This window comes from Sander lucioperca, chromosome 6 (genome assembly GCF_008315115.2).
Source record: "Sander lucioperca isolate FBNREF2018 chromosome 6, SLUC_FBN_1.2, whole genome shotgun sequence".
Taxonomy (NCBI): Eukaryota; Metazoa; Chordata; class Actinopteri; order Perciformes; family Percidae; genus Sander; species Sander lucioperca.
In genome coordinates, this window is record NC_050178.1 from 16,868,366 (window position 1) to 16,896,311 (window position 27,946).

The window sequence follows — 27,946 nt, forward strand, 5'->3', positions numbered from 1 at the left end:
CGCACACACACACACACACACACACACACACAAACCCACTAATAACAAAAAAGTTAAAATGATACCTCCGTCAACTGTAAAAACCTGCTTTTACATTAATGCAGCATGAGTAATAATCTGATGTTATAATATATATAAGAGTCATAGGTGACATTTTTCTACAATTGAGTATGTGTAGTAAGCTTAAATTTCATTGAGAAGGAAAATAAATATGAATATCAGTATTTCCTGTACTGTACATGCAGAATACATTTACACATTTAGTGATGCTTCAAAAGAATCCACTAGGAAACCACAGATGATTTTAGTGTGTGTTCTCATCTCCTGACACGTTGGCATTTCTTGTGTGTGGTATCCAATTAAAAATATAGTTTGTGCTACAAGTGATGCTTCTTTCAAATATTACGGAAGTATTCAGATCCTTTACTTGAGTAAAAGTACTAATACCACCCTGTAAAAATACCCTGTTACAGTAAAAGTCCTTGAAAATGTTACTTAAGTAAAAGTATGTAAGTATCATCAGGAAAATGTACTTAAAGTATAAAAAGTAAAAGTACTCAATGCAGAAAAATCCTCCCATTTTAGAAAGTGTAAAAGATCCAAACAGTTGTGTGTTTACTGTAATGGTCTAATCATTTCAGCTGGACTTGTAGGGGTAGTTTCATTTATATTTTATAAACTACATGTGTTTTGTGTGCAAAAATCTTAATTTGTAAAGTATCTATTTACTAAAGCTGTCAGATAAATGTAGTGGAGTAAAAAGTACAATATTTCTCTCTGAAATGTAGCAGAGTAGAAGTAGAAAGTGGCATGAAAAGAAGAAAGACTCAAGTAAAGTACAAGTACCTCAACTTTTGGATTTTAGTACAGTACTGGAGTAAATGTATTTAGTTACATTCCACCACTGACTGTGACCTGTGGCCCTGCAGTAATGGCTCGGGGACGTCCGAGGATCTCTTCTGGAAGCTGGATGCTCTGCAGACCTTCATCAGAGACCTCCACTGGCCAGAGGAGGAGTTTGGCAAACACCTGGAGACCCGACTCAAGCTAATGTCCAGTGACATGATCGAATCGTGTGTAAAACGGTAAGATGCCGTCATCACCACCCACCCAGACAAAAATCAAGAAAAGAGGACACAGTAACTACAATATTCAAGACCACTCAAGAAAATAGTTACAAAAATAGACAATAAACCATATAAACATAAATGACAACACTAAAGCCCATCATACATGTCTCTCCCCAATACAAAACTTCCTAGGAGCCAAGAAAGTTCAGGTACTTTCCCCATTTGCTAGACATCCAATCTGGCAAACCATTCAAATTACATTTTTTCAAATGGCGCCACCCTAGCCATCTCACAAGCCCACTCCTGGATTGACGGAACCCCTTCATTCCTCCATCCTCTTAAAATTATTTGTAATAGCTTCTTAGGCTATGGTCACAATTGGCGTCTTTTTTTAAGCTGCCAGCGTCTGTTTTACATTATAAATCTATGGAGTAAACCGTGTTTTCAAAAAAGTCCTGAGTGCTTTTTTAAACGCCTCCGCCGACTTCTTTTTTGCAGCGTCTTTTGAAGTTGAAAATAGTTTAACTTTTCTGAAAAAAAACGCCCTACGTCAAGCACGTTTTTGACAGCTGACCGATGACAAGCGGAGTAGCCAGGCCTTCACCTTTATCATTTTCATAACAACTAGAAAAAATGGAGTCGGAGCACAACGAGTTATATAGTATTGTTTTATGTAACGTTAGCAGCACCTCTAGCTATCACTCCATCGCTTTGTTTTATCTAACGTTAGCACCGCTCCAGCTAGGATACTGTAGCAGTAGCTATTGTTATAGCAATGCTCTCGGCTGCTTTATGGAATAAAAACGCTGCCAGCTTCTTTTTTTTCACTATAAAAGCGCCCTAGTCAACTTTTTCTTGTCAGAAAAGACGCCAAGTTTGAACATAGCGTGGGGTGCTTATTTACTCCGTTTTGGATTGACCCATCTCCCAGAACAAATAATTTTGGGCTGATTAGAACCTGGGTCCCTGCAGCCCAACATAGGTTATCATGTATCCCAGTCCAAAATTTCTGGACCTTATATCACCCCAGTATTTGTAAATCCTGGCTACGGCCCTGTTCATTCCTTTTCCTTCTCTAAAGGACACGGGCAGCGTTTGAGGCCAAGCTTCAGAAGAGCAGCCGGGCCACAGACTTCCGCGTGCCACAGTCCATCTGCACCATGTTCAACGTCATGGTGGATGCCAAGGTCCAGTCAGCCAAGCTGTGTGCCATGGACCTGGGGCAGGAGGTAGGAGACGCGCAATATGTCTTGGAAAGTCATTTTCTTTAACCCTCGCGTTGTCTTTCCATCGTGAAAATCAACAACACATTTGCCGCTTTTTCAATGTTTTGTCGCTTTTTTTTATGTTTTCAGCACTTTTTTTCACATCATGTATTAACACTACTAACACCAACTTATTACCATTTTTACACAAATTTTAGAAACTCATGGTCAATAAACCCAATTTATAGGAAATTATCACTAATTGTTGAGTTAAAAAGCAGAAATTATGAATTATTTAGACTAATATTAAAGTCTGGATAATCACAGACTGGTATATGTCAACGTTCAGTCAGGATACTGTTTTGAAACCATTTCAGTTGTTTTTTTGTCAAATTGAATGAAACACCCCAAATTCAACAAAAGTAGAGATCCAATCATTCACTGTACTTGCAAAGCGCGTTGTATGGAACCATCCGTGGTTTTTTTTGGGGTAATTAAAATTGGGTAGTTAAAAGGAAACCCATATTTCACGGGCGCAGCTCACCTGGTAGAGCGCGCGCCCATATAAAGAGGCTTAGTCCTCGACACAGCGGCCGCGGGTTCAACTCCGACCTGCGACCCTTTGCTGCATGTCATTCCCCCTCTCTCTCCCCTTTCAAGTCTAAGCTGTCCTGTCGGAAATAAAGGCCTGAAATGCCCAAAAAATAATCTTAAAATAAATAAATAAAGGAAACCCATATTTCTGATATAGAAACTTTGAAAACTGGTCAAATTTGACCCAAAGACAACACAAGGGTTAAATGAGTGGGAGCCCTCTTTTGGGTTAATCATTTGAACTTACCTTGGACATCGAACAGTTCCCCTGTTTGATTCTCAAAGCATTTAAAGATCACTTAGTTGTGGAGCTGAATAAAAATGAATGGTTTGTGTTTCTATTGTGAATGGCCTTGACAGATAAAGGTGGTGAAGTATTTTTCTCTCTCTCTGTTACTTGAAAACTGTTTTTTTTTCTTTCTTTGTCACTCACTTTTCTTTTTTTTCACATAATTTCACATGTGCATGTCACCTCTATCTTTCTCCTTTTCTGCTGCTTTTCTCCCTCCTCTGTGTCTTGTGAAAGTTTGTCAGAGACTGGGTAAGTGTGGCTTATCAACGAATTCAATTGAAATCTCACCCTCCAGTTCCCAAATGTATAATTAGTCATCAGTTTTGCCTGTCTGTCTTCCTCCACTTGAATTGTTTGGATTCCATTAGCATATGTGTAGATAGTATTGAATATACATGGGGTAGAAGTGAGAGATCTCATATTTCACAGAGTCTCGAGACTGATACCAATTGCTGACAATGAATTAATTATTGCTAATTCCTTCAGTGTTCTGTTGGTGCTACATGGCTAAACAAAAGGATTCCTTGCACTGATTCTGCTTCGGGGTTCCTATGGCAGCAGGAGTCAGAATGCCAAAGTCCTTCCCTGTGCTCAGCTTCATAGCAGAACCAATTCAATTCAATTCAATTGTATTTATATTATCAAATCATAACAAGAGTTATCTCAGGACACTTTACAGATAGAGTAGGTCTAGACCCCACTCTATAATATACAAAGACCCAACAATTCCAGTAATTCTCCCAAGAGCAAGCATTTAGTAGCAAGGAAAAACTCCCTTTTAGGGAGAAACCTCGGTGGTGAGAAAAACTTCCTTTAAGGGAGGGTGGTAAGCACCGTGGTAAGCGGTAGTAGGCGGTGGTAGGCGGTGGTAGGCGGTGGTAGGCGGTGGTAGGCAGTAGTAGGCGGTGTCTGACGGTGCCGGTTGGGGGTGTGAACAGGAGGGGTTTTGGAATGATTAGAAAGCACTTCATTCATTTACATGCAACAAAAAAAAAGTAATACAAAATAGTGTAATTCATCAATAATTAGGCCAAAATTAAAAAAAGCTATTTAAACAAACAATGAATGAATAAATAGTTAATGCAATGGAAAATAATGGAAAAAATATAAAAGATCTCCATTTTTCAACTTGACATTGTTCTAGTAATGAGTGCTGTGCTCTAGTAACGTGTGTTGGTTCATCTTCTCGAATCCTCTCATTCTTAGAAATAAAAACGATTGATTCATAATGAATTTTGATTGCAAATGAAAACCAAGTCCGTCCAGTATTTATGTAGTGTTAACAGAGCTGTAACATTTCCAAATTTTAATGTACAATTAATTGTCTCAGAAATGATTGCGATTAACAATATACTTGTCTCTTTCAGTCAAATTTCAAAATATTTATGAAGTAAATCACGCCTCTTTATTATCCTAAAACATTGTGTTTTTTGCCGACAATTACCATTAAGAGTCATACCCCTTGGTACCTTAGTTAATGTTAGCAATTAATGCGGTTAAACAAAGAAATGGCGATTATTTAAAAAAAAATGTGTTTAGACAGTTATGTAATAATTGTCACTGGCCTAGTGTACAGTATTTATAAGCCTGTCTCTAATCCGACATGTGGATTGATGCTGTGGCCACTTCCTTCTAAAAGGTTGGTTCAGTACCAAAAGAGGTTTGAATATTATGCAAGACCAAGGTGTCAAAACTGTTAAATTGTGGGACAAGCCATGATCATGTGGGAACACATGAACAAGTTGTGGGATCAGGCTAATGCAGGCCTGGACTGGGATAAAAAATCATGTGGAGTTGTTTTTCCCCCACCTGTGGGGGTGGGACTTTAATTGCCCTCTGTCTCTATGGCAGGATGTGATTGGCCAGTGTTCAGATGAGAGACGAACCAGTGTGCCAATCGTGTGATCTCTCTCCTCTCCGTGGGCCGGTCAGCCAAAGACCAAGGATGTGAATGGCCAGTGTTCACATGAAAGACACACAACTGGGCCAATCATAAGATCTCTCTTCTCTCTATGGGACGATAAAACTAAAACAAAACTTCCCAATGACGCGCAGCACATATAGCCCACACAAATAGACCGGCCCACCAGGAAATCTCCCGGTTCTCCCGATGATGGCCAATCCATGCCTGGGCTAATGAGACAGTGCTCTCTGTCAGCCTTATACATAGCTATCTGCCTCATGATGTGGAGTACAAAACACACTTAAATTATAAACAATACAAAGAAATAGAAAACAACACAGTTTCAGTATTGCTGGTTGGCCAAAGACCAGTTAAAGGAGCTGCACGCCATTCATTATTTGTTAATAATCTGCATGCTGCTGTCACATGAATGGCAACAGCAGATTGGTGTCTAATATATCAGAGCTTGATGTGGCAGCATAGGCGCTAATGTTCAAAATCAAGACCACATTTCCCTTAAAAATCCCAGTTCATTCCTATTGCAAGAATGTATTGCTGGTCTCCCAAGTCTGAAATTGTTCTGGAAAATCTGGAAGAACCAGTGTTTAGCCAGAAAGATTCACATTTCCTGGTCACACATTGTAGTCACACATTGTAGACTGGTAGACATGTACATTCTCTTCAGCAGCAGTGGTCTCATTTCCTTATATTTACATGTATTTCTCAGAAAATAATTTCATGATATATTGTATTACCAATGGGCAATGCCAGTCAGATGTGTTGTAAAAATTTAAATAGCAAGGAGCCATAACTATTTCCAGCAAAAGTTATACTTCTGACTTCCAAACTCTTAACTATCTAACACTTTAAAGTAGGGATGTCAAATCAAGGTTTTGTGCCCCGATCCGAGTCATTTTACACGGCCAATATCCAGTCTTATCCAATTCTTATACAGTTAAGGACACAGCTCCTCAGTGTCCACTCAAACAAGCTGAAAGTGAAACAAGATAGAACTTTATTCATCCAGAATACTCAGTATCAGGGCATGAAGTTAACTTTTTTGACCAAAATCCACCTGCCACAGGGACTTTTTACCAGCCACTTTTTTTTGTCATAAAGGTGAAAAACAGGAATTGCTGTGTCTCTATGATCCTATCCTGTCCTATTGATGGTAGCCTACTCGTGGACATTGCGCTGTCATCATGTGCTGTAGTATGGGGGCCCGCCTTGATAATCCTGCATAGGGGCCCGGTGTTGGCTCATTACGCCACTGCATATAAGAGATGAGATGACTGACAAAATCAGGAGTAGCCTACGCACACCAAAACAACAACAAAACACTGGTGAATGCGCACCATAACACAAGATTTTTTTTTGTATAGTTCTTAAAAATAAAAAAATAAATAAAAAGGAAACTTGTTTTGGGGAGAATAATACTTATTACTATTAATTCATTACTCTGGGCTGAGATTTCCTAGGAACCTTACCAAAAAGGCTCAGGATGCTGCAAATGTTGGTAAAATATGAAAAGGCTGGTGGATTTAAGACACAAAATAAGAATGTATTAAATGACTCAAATATGAACATATCTGTCATTGTCAGTGGCTTGTTAATCTTTACATTGTTAGTTAATTTCCTATCCTGGCCTGGGACACACATTCATACGGTTTGATAAAGTACTTATAGGACTTTAACTTATCATTGCACTTACAATAACGAGAGTAGCTGTCCTCAATTTAGGTCATCGTGTAGGTCTCATCTGCGTTTTTTCCTGCATCCACCGTGTGCGTTTGTGTGTGATTGTGTGTGTATCTGTGCGTGTGTCTGCGTGTGATTGTGTGTGTGTGTGTGTGTGTGTGTGTGTGTGTGTTTGTGTGTGATTGTGTGTGATTGTGTGTGCGCGTCAGTCGCGGGGGAAACGGAGCAGCCCTGCCCGCTGCAGAGAGCCGACAGTATTGAAACAGCAGCAGGTTCAGTGACAGCGTACATTGATGTTAAAATGTATACATGTTGGCAGGACGGTCTGAAATGTTTTGCATCACTCAAATCTCATTGGCTACCCGCCAACGTGGCAGGTAGATTGACAGTTTCACCCGCCAATCACAAAAGTTACCCGCATTTGGCGGGTGGGCGGGAATTTCATGCCCTGCTCAGTATATAAATACATACATAGCAGCAGAATGTATCTGACACATTGAAATAAGAGCTTAAAGCTTTAGTGCGTAATTTTTTGATATTAATGAACGTCCGTTACATTCAAGCCATTGTCAAATGAGTTGCTACAAAGCTAATTAAGACTATCAGCTCCACACAACTCTCTCTGTATTTCTCAGTATGACTATGTTCAGAAGATTGTGTCGGACTTTCGCACACAGAAGCTCGAGTGAAGATAATTACCTCTTCCGAAGAGTCCATCATGTTTTTTTAATCCTCTGTGTCCTCCTTGGTTACTAGCAACTGTGTGGAGGAGGGGTGGGGGTGGTGCATGGTCACGGAAGGCTTGTATCATGTGGACGCGCCAACAGTGTTGTTGTCATTACTTATAATTCCTCATGGGGCGACTAGAAACTATGCACTATAGCTTTAAGCCACTAAATTTGGCACATTTTTTTTAAGGAGCTACTTGATCCAGATACTGAAGGTTCTGATTCTTTCTTTGGCTAAGTACAGAGAGCTCCCAAAGCTGACAATTTGAATTCATCAAGTTACTCATAGAATTAATATTATTTACATCTGATATATCTTCTGCCAGCTATACTGGTTGTATTCAATTCAATTCAATTTTATTTATAGTGTCAAATCATACCAAGGAGTTATCTCAAGACACTTTACAGAAGGTCTAGACCAACACTCTATGATTCTCTTAATAAACATCATGGTAACGATGTGATTAGTGGAGACCCTGTCTTAAATATCTCTCATCAGCAACATTTTATTGTGATAGCATAACTATTACAGCCAAATTTGCCTATGGTAAAAGCTGAATTCAGTACAAATGAATATAGGTCAATGTAAGTCACTTGATGGTGAGGGTACTAAGTGTGGATGAGAGGAGTAACATGTTTCTTTTTCCTTCCTCTTCAGAGACAATACCATTCCCAAATTGACAATCTGATTGAAGAGACGGTGAAGGAGATGATAACCCTGCTAGTAGCAAAGGTACAAAATACTGTTGTGTCTGTGTATTGTATCATTGTGTTCTGCCGTTATCATTGTGTTCTGCCGACAGCAGCTCTGTTCTGCTTTCTGTTCTGTTCACAGTAGAGGTGCGACGAGATCTCGTCAAGGTAAAAAGTGTCTCGCGATATCAGTACACAAGTGCAGAGCAACAGCCTTGAAATTAGCATAGAAGATCCCCCGCCCGTTCTCCAAAGTTGACTCTGAGTTTACTTTTGCAGAAAAAAGCTGCCTGTAAAACCCAGTGTTCTCCTCTCTCTCTCTCTCTCTCTCTCTCTCTCTCTCTCTCTCTCTCTCTCTCTCTCTCTCTCTCTCTCTCTCTCTCCCTCTCTTGGCTGAGACACACGCGTTCACTGTGGCGATGTCTCGCGTAGACCACTCTCTTTCTCTGTTAAAATGAGTCGGGAAGCGGACATCTGTTAAGTGTTTGATGGTAATTTTTTGTGCTTTAGAACGTAATCAATGTGAAACAATAGTAAAATAAGCTTTATTTCTCTCTGTCTACTGTACAATGACAAATTAAAGTACAAAACATTTGGTCTCAACTGGTCTCAACTACTGCCAGAAAACGCTTAGTTATGTTGTAACCTTGGTTCTCTGAGTGAAGAGACTCTCTCTCCACCATACATATGGAACAAGTTACAGTGTAACTGTTAGTTATACAGGAGAGAAGCCAGCCATTTGAGTTTGTGGCAAAACCATTCAGTCCTGGTTTTTCATTTTATGACTTTCGATTGAATAAAGGACTATTTTTCCAGTCTTATTTCTTCATTTAAGTTTTCAGTAATATATTGTAAAAATCTCGTCTCGTCTCGATCTCGTGAACCCAATCTCGTCTCTCGTCTCGTGAGCTGGGTGTCTCATCACACCCCTAGTTCACAATAATATTGCAGCATGGTCAGATTTGCCGAACCATGCTTAAACAGCTAGCAACTGCCACTCGGCTTCACAGCGCTCGCCGGCGGTCTCCTAGTTTCGTATGATATCATACGGACCCATTCATAAGAATGCTTTGACTAGATTTGAGCTAATCTTGGTTGTTCTTCTCCTCTTTCTCAGTTTATGGTCATCCTAGAGAGTGTGTTGGCCAAGCTCTCCAGATATGATGAGGGAACACTCTTCTCTTCCTTCCTATCTTTCACAGTAAGTAGCACACAAACATTCTTCCAACACCATCGCCGTTTTCTTTTTCAAACCCATTCCAGCAGACACTCGTCAGCTTCATTGTTGGTGATTGCTTATATGAAGGTAAATATGGTGCAAAATGTGAGAGCTTGTAGAATACGATGTGAAACCTTGCAGAACAAAAAATCTGAACTTGTAAATTGAGATTTGCACTTGTAGAAAATGTTCACACACCTGTATTCTGAATTTTAAGTCACAGAAAAAATATTCACAAATGTGTAGATTGATATTTACATGACCACAATGACAGCTGCAAACGTGTAACGCAACATTTACTCGTATACTTTTTTTACTCGGGTTCATTTTCTATCACAACCACAACTCAGTGATTACAATCTCTGGAATCTATCACTGCAACTTCACAAATGTGCTCTCTCACATCACGAAGTGGCGAATCGGCGCGCCTTGACTTTTGCAACACTTTTGGCGATACATGTAGTGCAAAACTAATTTGTACCTGTGGACTTAGGCTGTGGAGCTCTGAGCCAACAGAACGGGGAAAGCAGGGTTTCTATCACCAGATGAGGGACAACTCTGTCCGGCTTATTTATGTAGCATGGAAGCTTGGTGGAATAGCAAGCTAGCGTTAGCTAACTAGCAGCCAGCCTGCTTCTAAATAAATACCTTTTAATTATCTAAACACTTTTAACAGTCAAACTGAAACACTGGCGGTGAGCTCCAGGTCCTGCAGCCACAGTTTGACCTTTTTTGAATTCTTCCTGTGCACCAAATAGCTTAACACCTCAGCAGGTTTCCCCCCAGCATTACAAAAGCCATGCTTATTGAATTTGGGAGTGCACTTTTGCAGTTGAAATCACCACATGAGTCACTGTTGCCACTTCAGCAGGCACTAAACTCCAGGCTGCCCAGTGTCAGCGCGGCAGCCTTTGTTCTGCGCCGCCGCTGGAGTCCCGACTGTTTCTCACCCACTTCTCTCTCCTTTGTGTCAAGGTGAAAGCTGCCTCCAAGTACGTGGATGTACCTGTAAGTGAGACTTCATCTTTTTGTCTGTCTCTTTTATGTGTGTATACTTATTAAAGGTCAAACATTCCAATCATCCCATTAATCAACTCTGTCTCCTATAAAATACATTAACTCTAATGGTGGAATGAGCTCCCCATTGACATCAGGGCAGCTGAAAGCCTACACATCTCCCGCCGCATGCTGAAAACACATCTCCAACTGCACCTTGGATAAAAAAAATAAATAAAAAGAAGCACTTACAGTTTCACTTTGTGTGCAGGGATTTTCCTGGCTCAGATTGGGTCATGGGGGGACAGATATCTTTGCATTTTCCTGTTATTTCTGACAATTTGATAAACAACAATGCATATTGTGCTTGAGTGAATAAAACCCCAATGAATAAAACTGGTTAAAAAACTGATAGTAATATATAAATAAATAACCGGGAGAGTCCGGTACAGCCTGACTGTGGAGATAAAACTGAGATTAGCTCTCATATTCAAGTTTATGTTCTGCTTGTTCAATGGTTGTTTGGTAAATTGCTCTTAAACACATTTAGAGAAACACATTTTCTTGTCATTTTGGAGCTGGTGATTTTCCTTTGGGGCTGGCTAAAACCTCTTTGGGGGGTGCCAAAAATTCCTCAATTTCCAAAATCTTGCTGTTTTGAGTTTGTACCTTGAAGGTTGAAAGCACTCAATTGGAAGTCGCTTTGGATGAAAGTGTCAGCTAAATGACATGTAATGTAATGTAACGTAATCTATGACTCATGAGATTTGTCCGATATGATTTGAAGCAAAAGCCATGCCCTGCATCGCATGTGTTGTTAGGTTTGACTACTAAAATACTTTGGTTTTGAAAAGTGGAAAGATGGTTTCTTTTTGTTAAAATATTAAAAGATACTTTGAGTTGTCTAAACAGAAACCTAAAACACTCGTATCAACTCAAATCATGCTTTAGTTGCCAAGGACTGGATATTATAGGAAAACAAATGAAATAAACACAGGTAAAGTAAAACCATGAGAGGTTGGTTTGGCTCACATTGCACTGGGATACGAGCCTGAAACCAGTTTCCCTTTTCTATTTATTAAATTAAGAACTGATTTTGAATCACAGTTGAATTGTGAGACTCCCAAAGATTCCCACCCCTATATCTGGTGGTGGTCTGGTCCGCTTAGGTGATCAGATCTCAGATTGGATGAATCCAATCCATACAGTTTGGCCACATTCTTCAGAAACAAATCCTTATCATATGGAAGCAGAAAAGACGACTGCTCACTGATGAATATAAAAAAGTAAATGCCGGTTTGGAAATATTCTTGAAAATTGGCTTTGAGAGCGCCTGGGAAGCTCACCTGGAAGAGTGGGCGCCCATATACAGAGGCTCAGTCTTTGACGCAGCGGCCGCAGGTTCAATTCTGACCCGTGGCCCTTTGCTGCAAGTCATTCCCACTCACTCTCCCCCTTCATGTCTAAGCTGTCCTGTCACATATAAAGTAAAACTAAAATGCCAAAAAAATAATCTTAAAAAAAAATGGCTTTGGAATTTTTTATGAGGAAGTAAATGTATTCAACACATTGAATATCTCAAAGATGCACACAACATGTGGAAACCATGATAGAGTAAACATCATTGTGTTATGTGTTCATGGTATCATTAATACAGCTGTAAATGGAGTATGCACTTAAAATTTGGCACAACACAAAATAGTTTAAAGATCCATATATATATATATATATATATATATATATATACATAAATAGTTTCCTCATTATGTTGTTACAAAAAAAAATACTGGCAAATTGCACCTATGCACCTAAAATATATTTGCTCACTTAAACAAGTTATGTGAAGATAACTTTGAGGAGACAGAGTTGGTAAATTGGTAAATTCAATGGCTATCATGTGTTATAATGCAAACTAAATGCAATTGAAAGTCCCTCAAGTGGTTAAACCTCTTTATCATTCCTGTAGAGGTGAACTGACAACCATAAACAACATTTATAACTTGCCATTGGTCTATTTTACATTCCACTACAATCTTCAAATGGATAAAAAGGATAAGAATTAAGGCTTTTTGTTCCCCAGTAATGCGCGAGTGTTTGTTTCTTGTGCATGTACAAATATTTGACCATGCTTTTGATATTTCCACATCGAATGTCCATCCATATGCATGTGGCCAGACACTGACAGGCAGCCATGCCTCGTCCCTCGCTCTCAGTACACATTGTTAGTCCATGTTGTACAACACATGCCCATCCTGCTGTTAGGGTGGCGGTATGTGTGTGTATGTGTGTGTCTGTGTGTGCGTGTGTGTGTGTGTGTGTGTGTGTGTGTGTGTGTGTGTGTGTGTCTATGTGTGTCTGTGCATGTGCTTATGTGTGTGTACGCATCAGATCTGTATGAGCTGCCAACACATCTCTGTAGCGACTTGCCAAATTTCAGATGAATGCCTTGTCAGTGAATGTGACGAGGCACTGTGTACACTGGCAGGGGTCACAGTTTCCAGCCCAGCACGCTAATTGTGTCCTTAATGTACAAAATTAGAGTATCACTTGTAAAAAAGACACTCATTTACACATTGTAAGTGTCATTGCAGATGTGTTAACTAAGTTTAGTAGCAGTTAGCGCTCGGTTCTTTGCGTGACTTTTCAAATGCTGGAGTTGGAGAAAAGAGGGAGAAACAGAGACCAAAAAGATTGAACTTATCTTGAAAATGTAAGATATGTTGATGTAAGAGAGAGAACTAAGGCGCTGGTTACAAACGCTTTATCCTCAGTGAATGCTTTAGATGTCAGATTGGCAGGGCTCCTACCAATCTGCTCTCCCCATCAAACCAACTGACATCTCCAGTGCCCCTGTTCATTTTGCACATGCCCAGACTGGGAGTGTTGGTTCACAGCCGAGCTCAGCTCTCTGACAAGAGCTGACTGAAGAACTCTGCATCCGTGTAAATGAAACACTTCTTTGGAAATTCAAACATTCCTTTTCTCCAAATAATAACTGAACATTTAAGTGGAGACACTACATGCAAAACCATAATTTTTTGTCTTTGTTCTTCCCTTAAGAAAAACATTTTAATTTGAATGCATGCAAATAGGCTTCCAATCCATTTGTACATTTGTCACCTAAAGAACCTAATAACAGGAGTAAGAGTCTACAGCCATGCTGGCAGCTCTGTGTCGATGTACAGTAGTTTGGCCCAGGGGTGCTTTAAAGCTAAATGCTAACATCAGCATGCTAACATGCTCAAAATCGCAATACAACATTACATTACATTACATTACATTACATTACATGTCATTTAGCTGACGCTTTTTTATCCAAAGCGACTTACAGTTGCTATATATCAGAGGTTGCACGCCTCTGGAGCAACTAGGTGTTAAGTGTCTTGCTCAGGGACACATTGGTTGATGTATCGCAGTGGGAATGGAACCCAGGTCTCCCACACCAACAACACAACAACACATTTGCTAATTAGCACAAAGTACAGCCGATGCGTTGTCAGTTTTGCAGGTATTTGACAAGAGGACACTTTCAAATGTTGAGCTGATGATAATGCTAGATGTAAGAGTCAGCGGATCACTAGTCTATATCCTCCGCGTTCCACTTCCGGGATTGCTCCGGTGCTGCAGGAAATTCCGCCGGATGCATGCATTTTCCGTTTCCTTCCGCTTTCTTTGTGTTGGAATTTTAACTTTGGTGGATTAATGAGGACTATGGTTAACTGCTCCTCAGATCACTGCAGGGTAAATCCAGGCAGATAGCTAGACTATCTGTCCAATCTGAATTATTTCTCGCACAACTAAAACTAAAAAGTAAGGAAATTTGTGTTTGGTAGTTAATGTATCTGTGGTAACAATGCTTTTTGGCAATAAATCTTATACTGTTGGAAAGTCTGTTTAGTTCCCTTTCAAATGGTGCCCCAACATGCATTTGTGGGATGAGCAGCAGCGCTGAGTATGTGGGTTGCGCCCATGAAAAATTTGCCAAATCTTTTCTGCCAGTGCCAAACAGCTTATTCTGCCATTGACTTGTTTGGTGTTTGGTGGATTAGATGATTCTGCCTATGGCAGTTGGATCGTAGGGTCAAAGTGTGGAGAAGACACAGAGAATGCTATGCTGATTGCTGCACCGATAGAGTAACACCTTTTGGTGGAGGCAGTGTGATGGTGTGGGGCGGCATCTCCCTCACTGGAAAAACAAGGCTTGTCATCATTGGAGGCAATCTCAATGCAGAGAGATATAGAGATGAGATTCTGCAACCAGTGGCAATCCCATATCTCCACAGTCTGGGACCAAACTCTATCCTCCAAGATGACAACGCTCGCTCCCACAGGGCGGGGTTTATCAGAGACTACCTCCAGAATGTGGGAGTGGAGAGGATGGAATTGCCTGCCAGCAGTCCTGACCTCAACTGACATTGAACACTTGTGGGATCAGCTTGGGCGTGCTGTTCGTGCCAGAGTGACCAACACAACCATGTTGGCTGACTTGCGACAAATACTGGTTGAAGAATGGGATGCCATCCCACAGCAGTGTGTGACCAGGCTGGTGACCAGCATGAGGAGGTGTGAGGCTGTTGTGGCTGTGTATGGTTCTACCACACACTACTGAGGCTCCTGTTTGTGAAATTAATAAATTGTTAAATTGCCAATATGTCTTGTTTCTTCAAACTTCAATCATCCAGTTCACCAAACACCAAACGAGTCAATGGCAGAATGAGCTGTTTGGCACTGGCAGAGACGATTTGGCAAATCTTTCATGGGCACAACCCACATACTCAGTGCTGCTGCTCATCCCACAAATACATGTTCCTTACAAATGGGGCACCATTTGAAAGGGAACTAAACAGGCTTTCCAACGGTATAAGATTTATTGCCAAAAAGTATTGTTACCACAGAGAAATAATCTACCAAACACAAATTTCCTTACTTTTTGTGCTAAGTTTATTTTGCAGTGGCTCTTTGCGCCCATTACAATTCTGATTGGTTTAAAGAAATGCCATTAAACCAGAGCACGTTTTTCTCCCATCCCCGAATGACCCTCCGCGCTTTGGAGGAGGGTCTGGCAAAGCGAGACTAGCGGAACACCAATGTTTTTACAATTCATCCTGAGGTGAACATGGCAATTTCATGGCAATCCATCCAATATTTAACAACATGTTTTACACAAAGGCATGGCAATGAAATGTCAACCTCCAGGTGGAGCCAGAGAAAAAAATCAGGGAATCGCCAAACATATCAGGATATATTGCTTGGGCACTATTAATGTCTGTACCAATTCAGGAAGTAGTTGCTAAAATATTTTTGTCTGGACCAAAGAGATGAAGGACCGACAGACTAACACTCCCATCCCTTAAGCTAGCAGTGTCAAACTCAGTCTCACTAAGGGCCACACTGGGAAATAAGAATCACATCAAGAGCCAGACATGTATTATTGACATGCTTTTGGTTGTATTATTGCATATACATTGGTTTGGTTTGGTTTAGTTTATTGGTTTTCACACATTCATAAAAAAAGAAAAATCACAATACAACATAAATCACAACATATCTCTTTCACATATAAAAACAAAGTGTGTGCTGGAGAGGTCAGAAACCCGTGGGGGGCTTATAGCGAAACCTCACCAGGTTACTAAAACCTAATTTACAGAAAAAAACTAATACAAATAAAAACAAAGGACATGAAATAAATTCAATATGGTCGAAATTAGAATGAGAAAAATAATAACAGCAATAATTACAGGCTTAAACTCAATTTGGTAAAAATAAAAATAAAATGATAATGAAAGGAACAATGTGGCAAGACTTTTGAATAATAAATAAACCGAAGAAGAGTTCAAAAAGATGGTAAATCATTTCAATAGTTGCCAGTCAGGAGGCTGGATATCCACTGAGTACAATTTTTCTTTTAGTTTTCTTTTGTATACAGGTAAGGAGGATGAGCTGCATGTCAGGTGTATGTACTTATTCCATTGTAAAACATGAACCTCCAGTAGAGCAGTTTTAAGGCTGAAAACTCTGACACTAACATATGTATTCTGTATCAGCTTCTTCCAGCTTTTTAATTGAAGCTATATGGCATTCATTCACCATTCCATCAAATGCAAATATGCTACATATCTTATACTTTTTGAGCCAGACATGTTTGGTATCTTTGGCATCTCCACTACGATTCACAATAAAGTTATGGGTTTTGACTGACTGACCACTAACTGCGTGTTTAGGGGTTAACTTTATCAACTTTGAAGAAAGTGATTTAAAGCGTAACTCTGGCCAAAATGCAACCTAAGGTCTTTTTGTGAATGTAACCAAGTCAAACTTTCGTTTAAAAGCATATTTAGGACGGAAGCGCCACTTTTAAGATGTACCGTATTTTTGTTTTTCGGTCAAACGGCCTTTTGAATGGGAGTAATAGGGGCACTTTTATGCTAGCCTCAAAATAGCTATTTTTAAAACACTAAGAAGGCTCGACACAACATGAAACTTTGCTCGAAGTATCACCAGGGGCTCTACACCTTAGCTACACCGGTGCACAAGGGATATACTAAATCTGTGGCTACTTGTTTTGATATCGACTTGTTTTGACTGCCGAGGTGGTAGCGGCCGGAAACAACAAGAGCTACGGTAAGTTGTTCAAAACCTTTCTTTTTAGTGAACTCTGGGTACACAAACAATGTTCTCAATGCTCGAGTTCATGTGTAGAGCCCCTGGTGATACTTGGAGCAAAGTTTCATGTTGTGTCGAGCCTTCTTAGTGTTTTAAAAATAGCTATTTTGAGGCTAGCATAAAAGTGCCCCTATTACTCCCATTCAAAAGGCCGAAAAAACTAAAATATGGTACATCTTAAAAGTGGCGCTTCCGTCCTAAATATGCTTTTAAACGAAAGTTTGACTCGGGTACATTCACAAAAAGACCCTAGGTTGCATTTTGGCCAGAGTTACACTTTAACTGATTTCCCATAGCTTTTTGTGGCGATTTGCTTCAAAGGGAATATTTATATGTTTGTATGTGTTTAGCAAATAGAATTTCAGTTGAACAGTTGGCTGAGCAATGGCGTGTTCTCCTTTTCCTCACCCTTTTGCAGAAGCCCGGGATGGATGTCGCTGACGGTTACGTGACGTTTGTTCGTCACTCCCAGGACATGCTGCGGGAGAAGGTCAACGAGGAGGTGTACGTAGAGCGACTATTTGATGTAAGTGAACGACACAGCGCCTCGCCCTCCATCCCAGGGAGGCTTAGTAACAACAAGGTTTAATTTACTCCACCTGCGTTGGACCATCTGTGGGACCAGGTTAAAACAGAATCCAGGCACAGAGCAACCTGTTTTCATGAACCATTTGTTCAAAAAGATACGAAAAGTTAAGCACTGTCATTCGTAAGCATTCCACTTCTTGTTGTTGCTGTATTTGCTACATTGATGGCCCCTGTACAAGAATGCGGCTGGCCGCGTAGGGAGGAGGTCAGTGTGGAAGGGTGGGCGTTAACATGCAGGACTTTCAAGCCAGAGAGTGGAGTTCACTTCCCGGGGAAAACTAAAGCCCTTCACCCAGGAAATGTGTGTTCCTTAGGAGTGTTTTAATCCAAACCACAATTGTTTTCCTAATCTCAACTAGTCATTGGTGCCTAATCTTAATTTTCGTCGTGGCAATGCTCATATTTTGTTAACCGTAGTATCTGCCGAAACGCCCGGCAGCTCAGGGTGCTTTGTATCTGGCTCAAAGTCACCTATTTTCGGGTAAGTGAACTACCAACTACCGCTGATACAACGGAGGTCCGTAGCCCGGGTCACGAAGCTCTGTAGCAGCTTAAACAACTAGCAACTGCCGCTCGGCATCATGGAGCTCGTAGCCAGCCGCCGTCACGTGACCAGTCGGCGGTCTCCTAGTTTCGTAGGATATCATACGTTTTGGTGTGTATACATGTTCGTACGATATCATACGGACTGGAACATCTCGTGATAATTTGAGTTAAGGGAACTTATGATTCTTATCACATTTTTCCACAATAATTGATTTTCCAAAATGCATGTACCACAATTGATGACAATTGATTTTTTTAAGAATTTGTAAAGCCTAAAAAGGTACTTTTATTCATTAAGTAACAAAAAAATAATCAAAAAGATTAAAGTGTATGTTTTTTTCTGAATAAAGTACTAATAAAATATTTAGCAGTTCCTACTGGTGCTTAAATCTTAACACAGGAAGTGGAAGAAAACTAGGCTATGGAGTAACAACTGGGCATTTTAGAGGAAAGGAGCAATACATTATATTATATACTATACAACATCACAGTAAGAAGTAACTAAATAAAGTAAATTAAACATTCTAAAAGGTTTTTTTTGACTGGATCATAATAACCAAATGGAAATATTTTAGATGTTGTTTTCATATTGTATATTTATTCTACTACATTTGGTATGTTGTATCCAAGGGAGTAACTTTGGGTTCAACATTGAGAGGGTTTAGATCTCCACTTTTGAGCAAAATTGAAATTTTGAACATCAAACACTTTCTGCGTTCTGGTGAATTTTTCTGCATCAATTTAAGGAGCAAATGTCTTTACTTATGTAAAGGAAATCATGATAGGTTTTTGGGGGGGTTGCATTGGCCAGTTTTGATTGGGGGGGGGGGCTTGTAACCAGGGCTTTAAATTGACACCCGCCAACCCTTCAAATGCCGAAATAATGTTGGCTGGTAACATTGTAAAGTTATTAGCCAATTTGGCCGGTGATGAAAGCAGCAAACAAAACTGCGTCTGTTTGAATTGTCCAGCTGCGGAAATTTTGCCAGATTGTTCTGTTTTCCGCCAAGAAATTTGGGCAGTTTTGTGTGTTTGGCTTGGAAAAGTAATCTTTATCTGGCAACACTGCTTGTAGTACTAATACTAATACTCTTTTTATTTCCCATGAACACTTTGTCTATGTGTCTAGCATGCGGTATTGATTGATGAATTATGAATTAAGTTGTAAAGTTATTCAAATTTGTTGAAATTAGTAAAAATGTGGCTAGTGGAAAATCTGATTGGCTGGTAAATTTAAAAATGTACTAGCCATGTTGGCTGGTGATTAAAAAAAAGTTAATTTAAAGCCGTGGTTAAAGCCTATGCTTGTATCTCTGCTACTATGTAAAATTTAATTTTGTTATGATGGACCTGCAGGTGAGTGAGTCTGGAAAGTTTTAAAAATGTTAATGCTCCTTGCGGTGCTTGGTGTCTGTCTTTCCGCCAACGTCTCTTGCAGACTTGTGTCTTTTTGGCTCTTTGCAAGTCACTTTGTGAAGCTACCCGTGCTTAGTGTGTCTCTCCATAGCTGACGAACTGTAATCAACTCAAAGCTGTAATCAACTTGCAAAACAGTCCCATGACACTGTTTGCCTCCATTACATGAGATGAGGTCAAGTAACACCAAAACAATTAGTAAATCTCTAAGCCTGGCGGCTGAGCCTCCTCTCGGCTCAAACTGGAGGATTTCTCCTGGAAATGTGCTACGACAATCACTCAGCTCTGGGATGAGTTGCATCTCTGCTTCTCTTTTCAGAGTCAGAGACGTCCTGTCCTCCCTGCTCCTCGCCGTTTACGCCTTTGTCTCATGGTGATTGTGTGCAGTTTGCGCTGATCTTGGGGAAGGATTAGCGGCGCTCTCTCTTTCTGAGTCAGCAAACAACAGTTAATCAATTGAAAAAAGGGGCACAAAAGATCACTTTGTAAGAGGGCTTAGCAGCCACCAAACCAGGACTTTACAAACAGGTTGTCTCTCCGGCTACCTTTAATAGAAGCATTACAACTCTGGGCTTAGTGACTTGGGGATTACTCTGTGAAAAGACTGAGCTGCTAAATTTGAGAGATGCTCAATCTTTTTGTCATAAGGTGGTACAAAGTGTGACACACCGGCAAGGGTAGAGGTTTTGTTTCATCATTTGGGGGGGCCACAAAATAACCGAGGGGTCCTCCACATTTAAAAAAAATGTAAATGTAAAAAAATTTATGTAAAGGAAATTATTGTCCTGAATTGTTCAAAACTTTCTGCATATTGGGGGGGACATATCCCTTGCATCCCCCCCAAAATCTACGCCTATGCACACCGGCCAGAGCACAAACTGGAATAAAATTGCTGCTTTTTTGGAGAAAAAGTTCACAAAATGTATATTGATATTGAAGTCCTCCTGTAGTTATTGTTCAAAACCTTCTGCATGTTCAAAACATCTAGTCTGGCATTGCCAGACCTTCCTCCACAGCGCTGCGGAGGAGGGTCTGGCTAGTGAAAATATTTTACTTTTTACTCCACTACATTCATCTGACAGCTTTAGTTACTTACTTTACACATTTCTGCACACAAAACACGTGGTTTATAAAATCTGATGTTTTATTATAAATGAAACTAGCCAACAATATAACGGCTTACAAGTCCAGCTGAAATGATTAGACCATTAAACACACAACTGTTTGGATCCTTTACATTTTCTAAAATGGGAGGATTTTACTGCATTGAGTACTTTTACTTTTAATAATTTAAGTACATTTTACTGATGATACTTACATACTTTTACTTAAGTAACATTTTCAATGCAGGACTTACTTGTAACAGAGTATCCTTACAGTGTGGTGTCAGTACTTTTACTGAAGTAAAGGATCTGAATACTTCTTCCACTGCTGTTACTATCTCAGAAGGACTTTGTTTTAGCTACCAGATTTTTGACAGTGTTTAGGCTATGATCTAGTACTTAAATTGCTCAAGAGAGAGGATGAATCAGGATCTGCCTGGCTAACCCCATCAGCTAAATACTTTCCTGGGGGTGGGCACCATACTACAGTAAGGATACAGTAATCTGGAATTACTGCACAGACAATAATCTGGAATCGCCAAGTGAACAGGATCTCACAAACATGTTTTCTTCGACTCTGAATCTTAGCCAAAATCAAGTCCTTTCTTAACTTGACAGATCTTTAAAAAAAACATGTATGCCCTTATCTCCTCTTGTTGGACTTAACTTTATCCAGGGCTCAGACGCAAGGCAGATAACTTCTTTCTAGTCTCCTTTCAGATAACCCAAAACACTTTCTCAGTTGCAATTCTGTGTTTTCATTAATTTCTTTATTTACCAAATTGGTTCTGTCTGTGGTGATAATGTATGCTCAAAGTGAATTGGTTATATCTGGGAACAAAGCACCATTGCTTAAAATAAGACAGACGGCTCAAGACACAAGCAGGCAGGCGATCAGATATTGTATATAAATACTTTCACCCATGAAATGTTTGTTCCTAGGGAGTGTTTTAATCCAAACTCTGATCTTTTTTTCTAAACTTAACTAGTTGTTTCGGTGCCTAACATTAGATGTCGGGGCCAAATGACGCTGACTTTTTCTGGGCTAAACTCCAGTACCATGGCACCTGAAAGGAGTGTCATCTGGCGGTGCCTGTAGCTCACACAACTGTGATGAACACAACTACCGACTGCAGCTGATATGATGGAGCTCTGTAACCGGTGTCGCTTAGTAGCGGCTTAAAACATCTACCAACTGAATATATGTATATATATATATATGGACCCTTTCACGTTTCGTATAGGTCAGTCTGTAACTATGTGGTTTGCTAGCTGTCAATGATGGCGGCCGTTCTACACATGCACGACTCATATCGTGTAGGGACTCACATTGTGTATTGACTCACTGTACTGACCATAGGTTTTTTCTGGAGGGAGGGATTATTAGCAACATTGGAGCTGTGCTCACTTTCAGTTTACATGCTGGTTTAGATAATCTGGACAAATGCTTGGCTTGTTTACTTTGCATTGTGGGACTTTGATGTAGCCATGCCACAGTGTTAGATCTCAGCAAATCAGTTGGTCGAAAATGTGACCAGAATCACAAAAAAATGATGGACACATGATATGATAAACCTTAAACTGACCCCTAATGTCCTTTTGTCCAGTCCGTAATATGCAGTCGATTAACCCATTTCTAAAATGTTAAAGTCTTCTTTACATACAAGTTTGCCCAAACCAAAATTATGGATCGTTTTTGTCTTATTTACAAATGATTGCACACAACACATCAGGATTGAAGACATAATGTTCAAAACCTAAAATATATTTTGAAAGGAATAGTGAGCGGGTCAAGGAACTCAGGCACCAATACGTCCAGGTACAGTTTGTTGTCTATCCAATGTCTTGTTCTATAGTGAGTTTTATAATTTGTTACTCTACATGTAAACATGGGTTACAATACTGATACTGTGTTGGATAACTCTGAGAGTCATGGAGTTGGAGGCTAATTACAGTAAGTTACCAAGTAACGCATTATTGTAATCAGATTATATTTGTTCTTACATGCAGTAATGTAATGCATTACTGTTGATAACTCAGTAATCACATTACAGTTACTTATCAAATAATGATAGCGTTACTTGCGTTACACGTTCTTCAAACATAACGTGAGGAGAGAATAACAAATCAGACGTCCGTTTTCTTGCATCACGTGTTCGCGTAACACCATAACCCTTTGAGTAGACGAAACAAAAATGTCAGAGCCACCGCTTAAGACATCTTTTGAGGGGTGGAGGTATGCCCATTACTTTAAAGTATTTGCGCGAAAGGACAACAACTTGATTGTAAAGTGTAAATTGTGCTCAGGCCACAAACACCTCTCCACCACCGCAAACACAACATCCAATTTAAGCTAGTTGCTAAAGTGTCCGAGTGACGCCGAGGCGGATGAGAAGAGCATGTTGCCAACACCAGCCAATCAGCCAAGACTGTATTCAACAGCAGATAAACAAAGCAGAGATAAGTGGGCTTGTGGCAGCATACATAGTGGAGGAAATGTTGCCTGTTTGGACACCAAAATACAGGTGATGAAGAGCGGACGGCCGCCAGTTCTTCTTGACAAATGTTGTGCTGATGTTCACAACTTTGTTGTCAGCTTTGATGTATTAAAGAGCATAAAAGAGAGATCTTGTGTATGTCCTCATTATAATAACGGTTTGTATTGATCTGGGCATACATGAGGTTTAACTTTATATTGTTATTTGGCAAGTAAGTTAAGGTGCATCTCAGGCGATGTTGCAGAGTAATCCAAAAGTAATGTAACTAGTAGTGTAACTAGTTACTTTCAGCAATGAGTAATGTAGCAAAGTAAGGCGTTACTTTTTTTAAAAGTAAGTAATAATGTGTAATCCATTACCTTTTGAGTAACAACCCCAACACTGAATAGGATCATTTAATAAATAATAAAAAGTTTAATCCAGCATCTGCAGCTATAATTATTTCTTATTCTAATGAAGGTTGAAGTGTTGATGAGACTGACAGGGACACCGTCCAGGTTGTGTAATCGTGTCACCTCTTCATCCTGACAGTTTGTGTGTGTGTATCTGTACAGTTGCATCTATCTGTCTGTGCCGTTGTGTTGAGTGGAGGCCTTCAGGTGTAATCCGTCTCCTCCCTGTGTATCCTGACAGAGGGTGACAGAGAGGTGTGTCGGTGCTGTATGTTTGCTGCTTGTTGCTGCGTCTTGACCCGTTGCTTTGCCATGCATCCTTTTCCTCCACAAGAGCATTTCTGCCGGGATTTGTCTCACCCTGGCTTCTCTTTGTTGTCATCCCGTATTAATTCTCCCCGCGGCGTCACCCAGGCCGACGAAGGTGTCTCTGGCTGCTCTCTGCAGCTCTGTTGTGCTTTTCTTGTCACTCCACCCTTTTTTTTCTTTTATCTACTTCTCTCTCTTTCCTGTTTGTTTTTTTATGGTGGTGACTTACAAGATGGGACATTAGTGCTTGACACAAGGCTTAAAGGCAGAGTAGTTTTTCCTTTGTGTCTGATTTTTTTATATCATTCATCCGGAATCAAACTAGTTGCATGCCTTTAAGGTTATTGCACACTGAGTCCAAAATAAATACAACCTCACGTTATTTCAATCACGTTTACATACTTCCTCCAAAGATTTCACATGTCCTTAAACAATTCGGAACAGTTTAAATTTTCTGTTTTTTCCACATTCGTATTTTTCAAAACAAATCTAGTTGTAGTCTTGCAATGTGTGACCCTGCAAGATTTAGATGTGAGATGATTGTCTTTAGATGTGAGATGGTGTCAAAGTCTTCTAGTGTATGGTAGGCATTAGTCACAGTGGCACTGTAGACGTAGTAGTCTAGCTTTGCCAGACCTTCCTCCACAGCGGAGGAGGGTCTGGCTAGTCCACACAGCATTCCGGGATTGAAGAAAAACGTGCTCTGGTTTATTGGCATTTCTTTAAACTAACAAACGATTCATTTTTTTAATCGCGATTAATCGCATATTTTATCACATGATTAAAATTCTATTATTTTGCATTTCAGAACAGGCAATTTTTACCAGTGTATCTTGATTGGGAATCAAATGAATGCAAAGAAAGTTACTTTATGAACTTGATTTTAAGATTTGTAATTATTTATTTACTGTAAACAAAAGAAAAATGTGTGAATCTGTCATTATTGCACAATTCCTCCAAGTACCTAACTAAAAAACTAAAAATCCCTATCCTTACTAGAGTCAATATAGTGTTTAGTAACTCCTAAATAATGTTGATTACTCACTGACGTACAGTGATCACCGGTTAATGAGCAGCTCATTTCTGCACAAGTCCGTGTTAACACAGCCCATCTCCACTCTTACCCGGCGACAGAGAAACAGGCTGGATAGTCCGGTACACTGTTGTTTCCACAACAACAAAAACACAGCAGTCTCTGAACTCGCATTGGGAGTTTCGTTGAAGTTGGATGTAGTCCAGTTTTTGTCTAATGAGCGGACACTTGCAAGCAGGATTGATGGAACAGGTGGCCGGCTAGTGTTAGCTTTCCACCTAGCTAGGTTATACTCCAGCCCCCGTTCGCGTTTCACCGCTGAGGATGTCCCCCCGTGATCGCCCGCTCCGGCCGCTGCAGCTGCTGCTGCCCGCTCCAGCCACTGCTGCTGCCCGCTGGTCAAACTGTGCGGCGGGCCACAGCAACCTCTTATTTCTGAACATTCATCTCTCCCCCGCCCCCCGAGGGCCGGTGGTCTAGCATCACGTTAACTGTACTACTATACTTAGCTCCGTAGGTGGTAGCTCAAGCTTGACGTGCTTTGGTGATATTTTAATTTGGCTTTACACAATGTGCATATGGCTTTCGACTTGTGTACGAGCCGTCCAGAGCAATCCCGGAAGTGGAACGTCGTGGATGTAGACTATAGACATAGTGAATAGGTAAAGCAAATGTTCTTGAGGCCCCACAACTTAGAGTGTTACGGGCCACCAAAGCAGATACCCCAGTGTGTGTGTGTGTGTGTGTGTGTGTGTTGAGTTTGGGGGTTGTCGTCTTCTTGAAATAAGGTCAGGATGGACTCCCCTTAATCTTTGCTTTGTTAGGCGGCCCCTCCCCTCCCTTGGTGTCCTGCTGACTTCATTTATTTATCTGTTTTGTCCGTTTCCCCTGGTGAGGATTACAACAATAAGGCGGCTCATTACATGAAACATTACGGTTTATTGGTTTTGTTTAGGTCCTTTCCTGAAATGGCACTCCACCGTATATTTACCGTAGACACACTTTTGGAAAGTTTGCAGTTTTGAAACAAGGTTCCCACTGTCTCCATTTTAGCAAGGCAATTGTCTATTATTTAATCTTACAATTACAACAAATTGTCATTGGGGTGAGATTTATTCAATATTCATTTGAAAAAATGAAAAAGGTGTAAACAAAAAAGAAAGAAGAGCAAAAATAAACAGCTGAAAAGACAACAAAGTGCTTGAAAAACAATTTTCACGTGTCTATATAATCCAGTTGACTAGAAGGACATTTAATGATGTTTTGGTGACCTGCCAGGACACTTTTCTTTTATGCCACTTGACAAGATTAAAGTCTTTGAATTTTTCCATGGGCCAGAATGAAAGAACTCCATCAAGTATCCCAACACCATAACAGTTGACTGTAAAGAGATTACATTTCAAATCACATCAACAAATCAAGTCCTTTAAGCACGTTTCATTTCACACATCCCTGCCAAATCTGAAGATAAACAGCAGCTTGTGTTCAGTCTGGTTACAGACAGCTAAATAGAATACAATAGAATGCAATGGAATATGATCCTGCCTTCATACAAGAAATGGAGCACAGGCTTAGCGGAGACACTTTGCACGTGCCTCAAAGTAATTTAGGTTTCTTAAACATGTTTGTCCGGGATTTCTTCCAGAGACAATAAGCCTAAGGTTATATGTCATTTTAATTGGGGTTAAGACATGCATTTATCTCAGGAGGCTTCCAATATCATCGTCAGTAAGCAGATTATTTTGCTATGGCCTCATCATTTTTAAATATGTGTCTATACTCACAATTTGAAATCTAGAGTGACAGCAGACAGGCCCATATGTGGTCTATGCTGATAATGTTCAACAAACAACAGCGTCTCAAGAAATAAGTTGTAATTTGAGACATAGTAATATGAATGTTAATTCCCCTGTTTTGACACAGATTGGCGGGGGGGCTTGTCGGAGCAGGACATTTTTAATTGATATTTGACCCACTTCTTTGACCAATCATATGGGCTTCAATAGCATATATTGTGTTACTTTTTGGTGTTTGAATCAGATTTACTTGATGGTGTTTTACTAAGCACAATCCTGACCAGCAATCCAATCATGGAATTGTTTTAATATTATACAGTATTTTCTGCCATTGTGAAAATTGCTCAGAAGGCAGATGTCCGTGACATCATGATTAAACTTGCATTGAAATCCCCTGTGAAGTTGCTTTTATTTTTCTGACCTGTGGCTGCCTCAGGTCATGTCCATATTAAGATAGATATATATGAAACCATTTTGCATCCACTCTAAGACAGCATTCTCCCCCACTGAAACCGGAGCTGCTTCCAAAACACTCTCCAGAGTGTGCACTTTGCATTTTAAGACAGATTGATAGTTTATTAATCCAGGGAGAGAAATTCACATGTCACAGCAGCAGAACACGAACAAAACCACACTAAACAAAGAGTAGTGCATGGAATGAATCAAATATCAAAACTAATATAATATAATAGAGTTCAATGTAAAAAACTAAACAATAAAAGTATGTCATTTAAACGTGCATGCATACAGTGTGCAGATTGGATGTGCATTGGGTGTGCGAAACTGAGGTTATTATAAATTATATGTAAAAACGATATATTGCTCTTTGTCAGAGTTACAGAGAATGCAATTGTGAGTCCAGTTACAGTTGGTGAGCTTAGAAGGACCTCAGCAGCCTACCAGTCCACTGATCCACAGGTCCATTCCAGGGCTGTAGTCAAGTCCACCTTTGTCGAGTCCAAGACAAGTCCAAGACCAGGACTAGTCGAGACCCAGTCAAGACCGAGTCCAAAGAGGATTGAGTCCAAGTCAAGACTAGGGCTGGGTATCGTTCAAAAATCTTCGATACCGGTAGCAATATCAATACCGTGACTTTGATACCGGTTCCTAAAGATACATTTTTCGATACCAATTTTATAAAACAAAAAGAAATGACAACATTACACTTTACGGCATAACTCTTTTTATGTATTTTTCAGCTCCT

The 27,946-nt window shown here is 40.1% G+C and overlaps 1 protein-coding gene across 8 annotated transcripts in view; it reads left to right on the plus strand.

Moving 5' to 3' along the window:
- The window catches only part of cadpsa (Ca2+-dependent activator protein for secretion a), a 236,621-nt gene that overhangs the window by 175,435 nt on the left and 33,240 nt on the right, over nucleotides 1-27,946 (plus strand). For 5 of the 8 annotated variants that reach the window (XM_036002087.1, XM_036002088.1, XM_036002089.1 and 2 more), the window contains 7 exons: nucleotides 930-1,085; nucleotides 2,152-2,299; nucleotides 3,396-3,410; nucleotides 8,149-8,223; nucleotides 9,301-9,384; nucleotides 10,378-10,410; nucleotides 17,480-17,587. In XM_036002087.1, the coding sequence (XP_035857980.1) occupies nucleotides 930-1,085; nucleotides 2,152-2,299; nucleotides 3,396-3,410; nucleotides 8,149-8,223; nucleotides 9,301-9,384; nucleotides 10,378-10,410; nucleotides 17,480-17,587 (619 nt within the window). The remainder of the gene's footprint in view (nucleotides 1-929; nucleotides 1,086-2,151; nucleotides 2,300-3,395; nucleotides 3,411-8,148; nucleotides 8,224-9,300; nucleotides 9,385-10,377; nucleotides 10,411-17,479; nucleotides 17,588-27,946) is intronic. The other 3 variants (XM_031277197.2, XM_031277198.2, XM_031277199.2) reach the window with 1 other exon arrangement.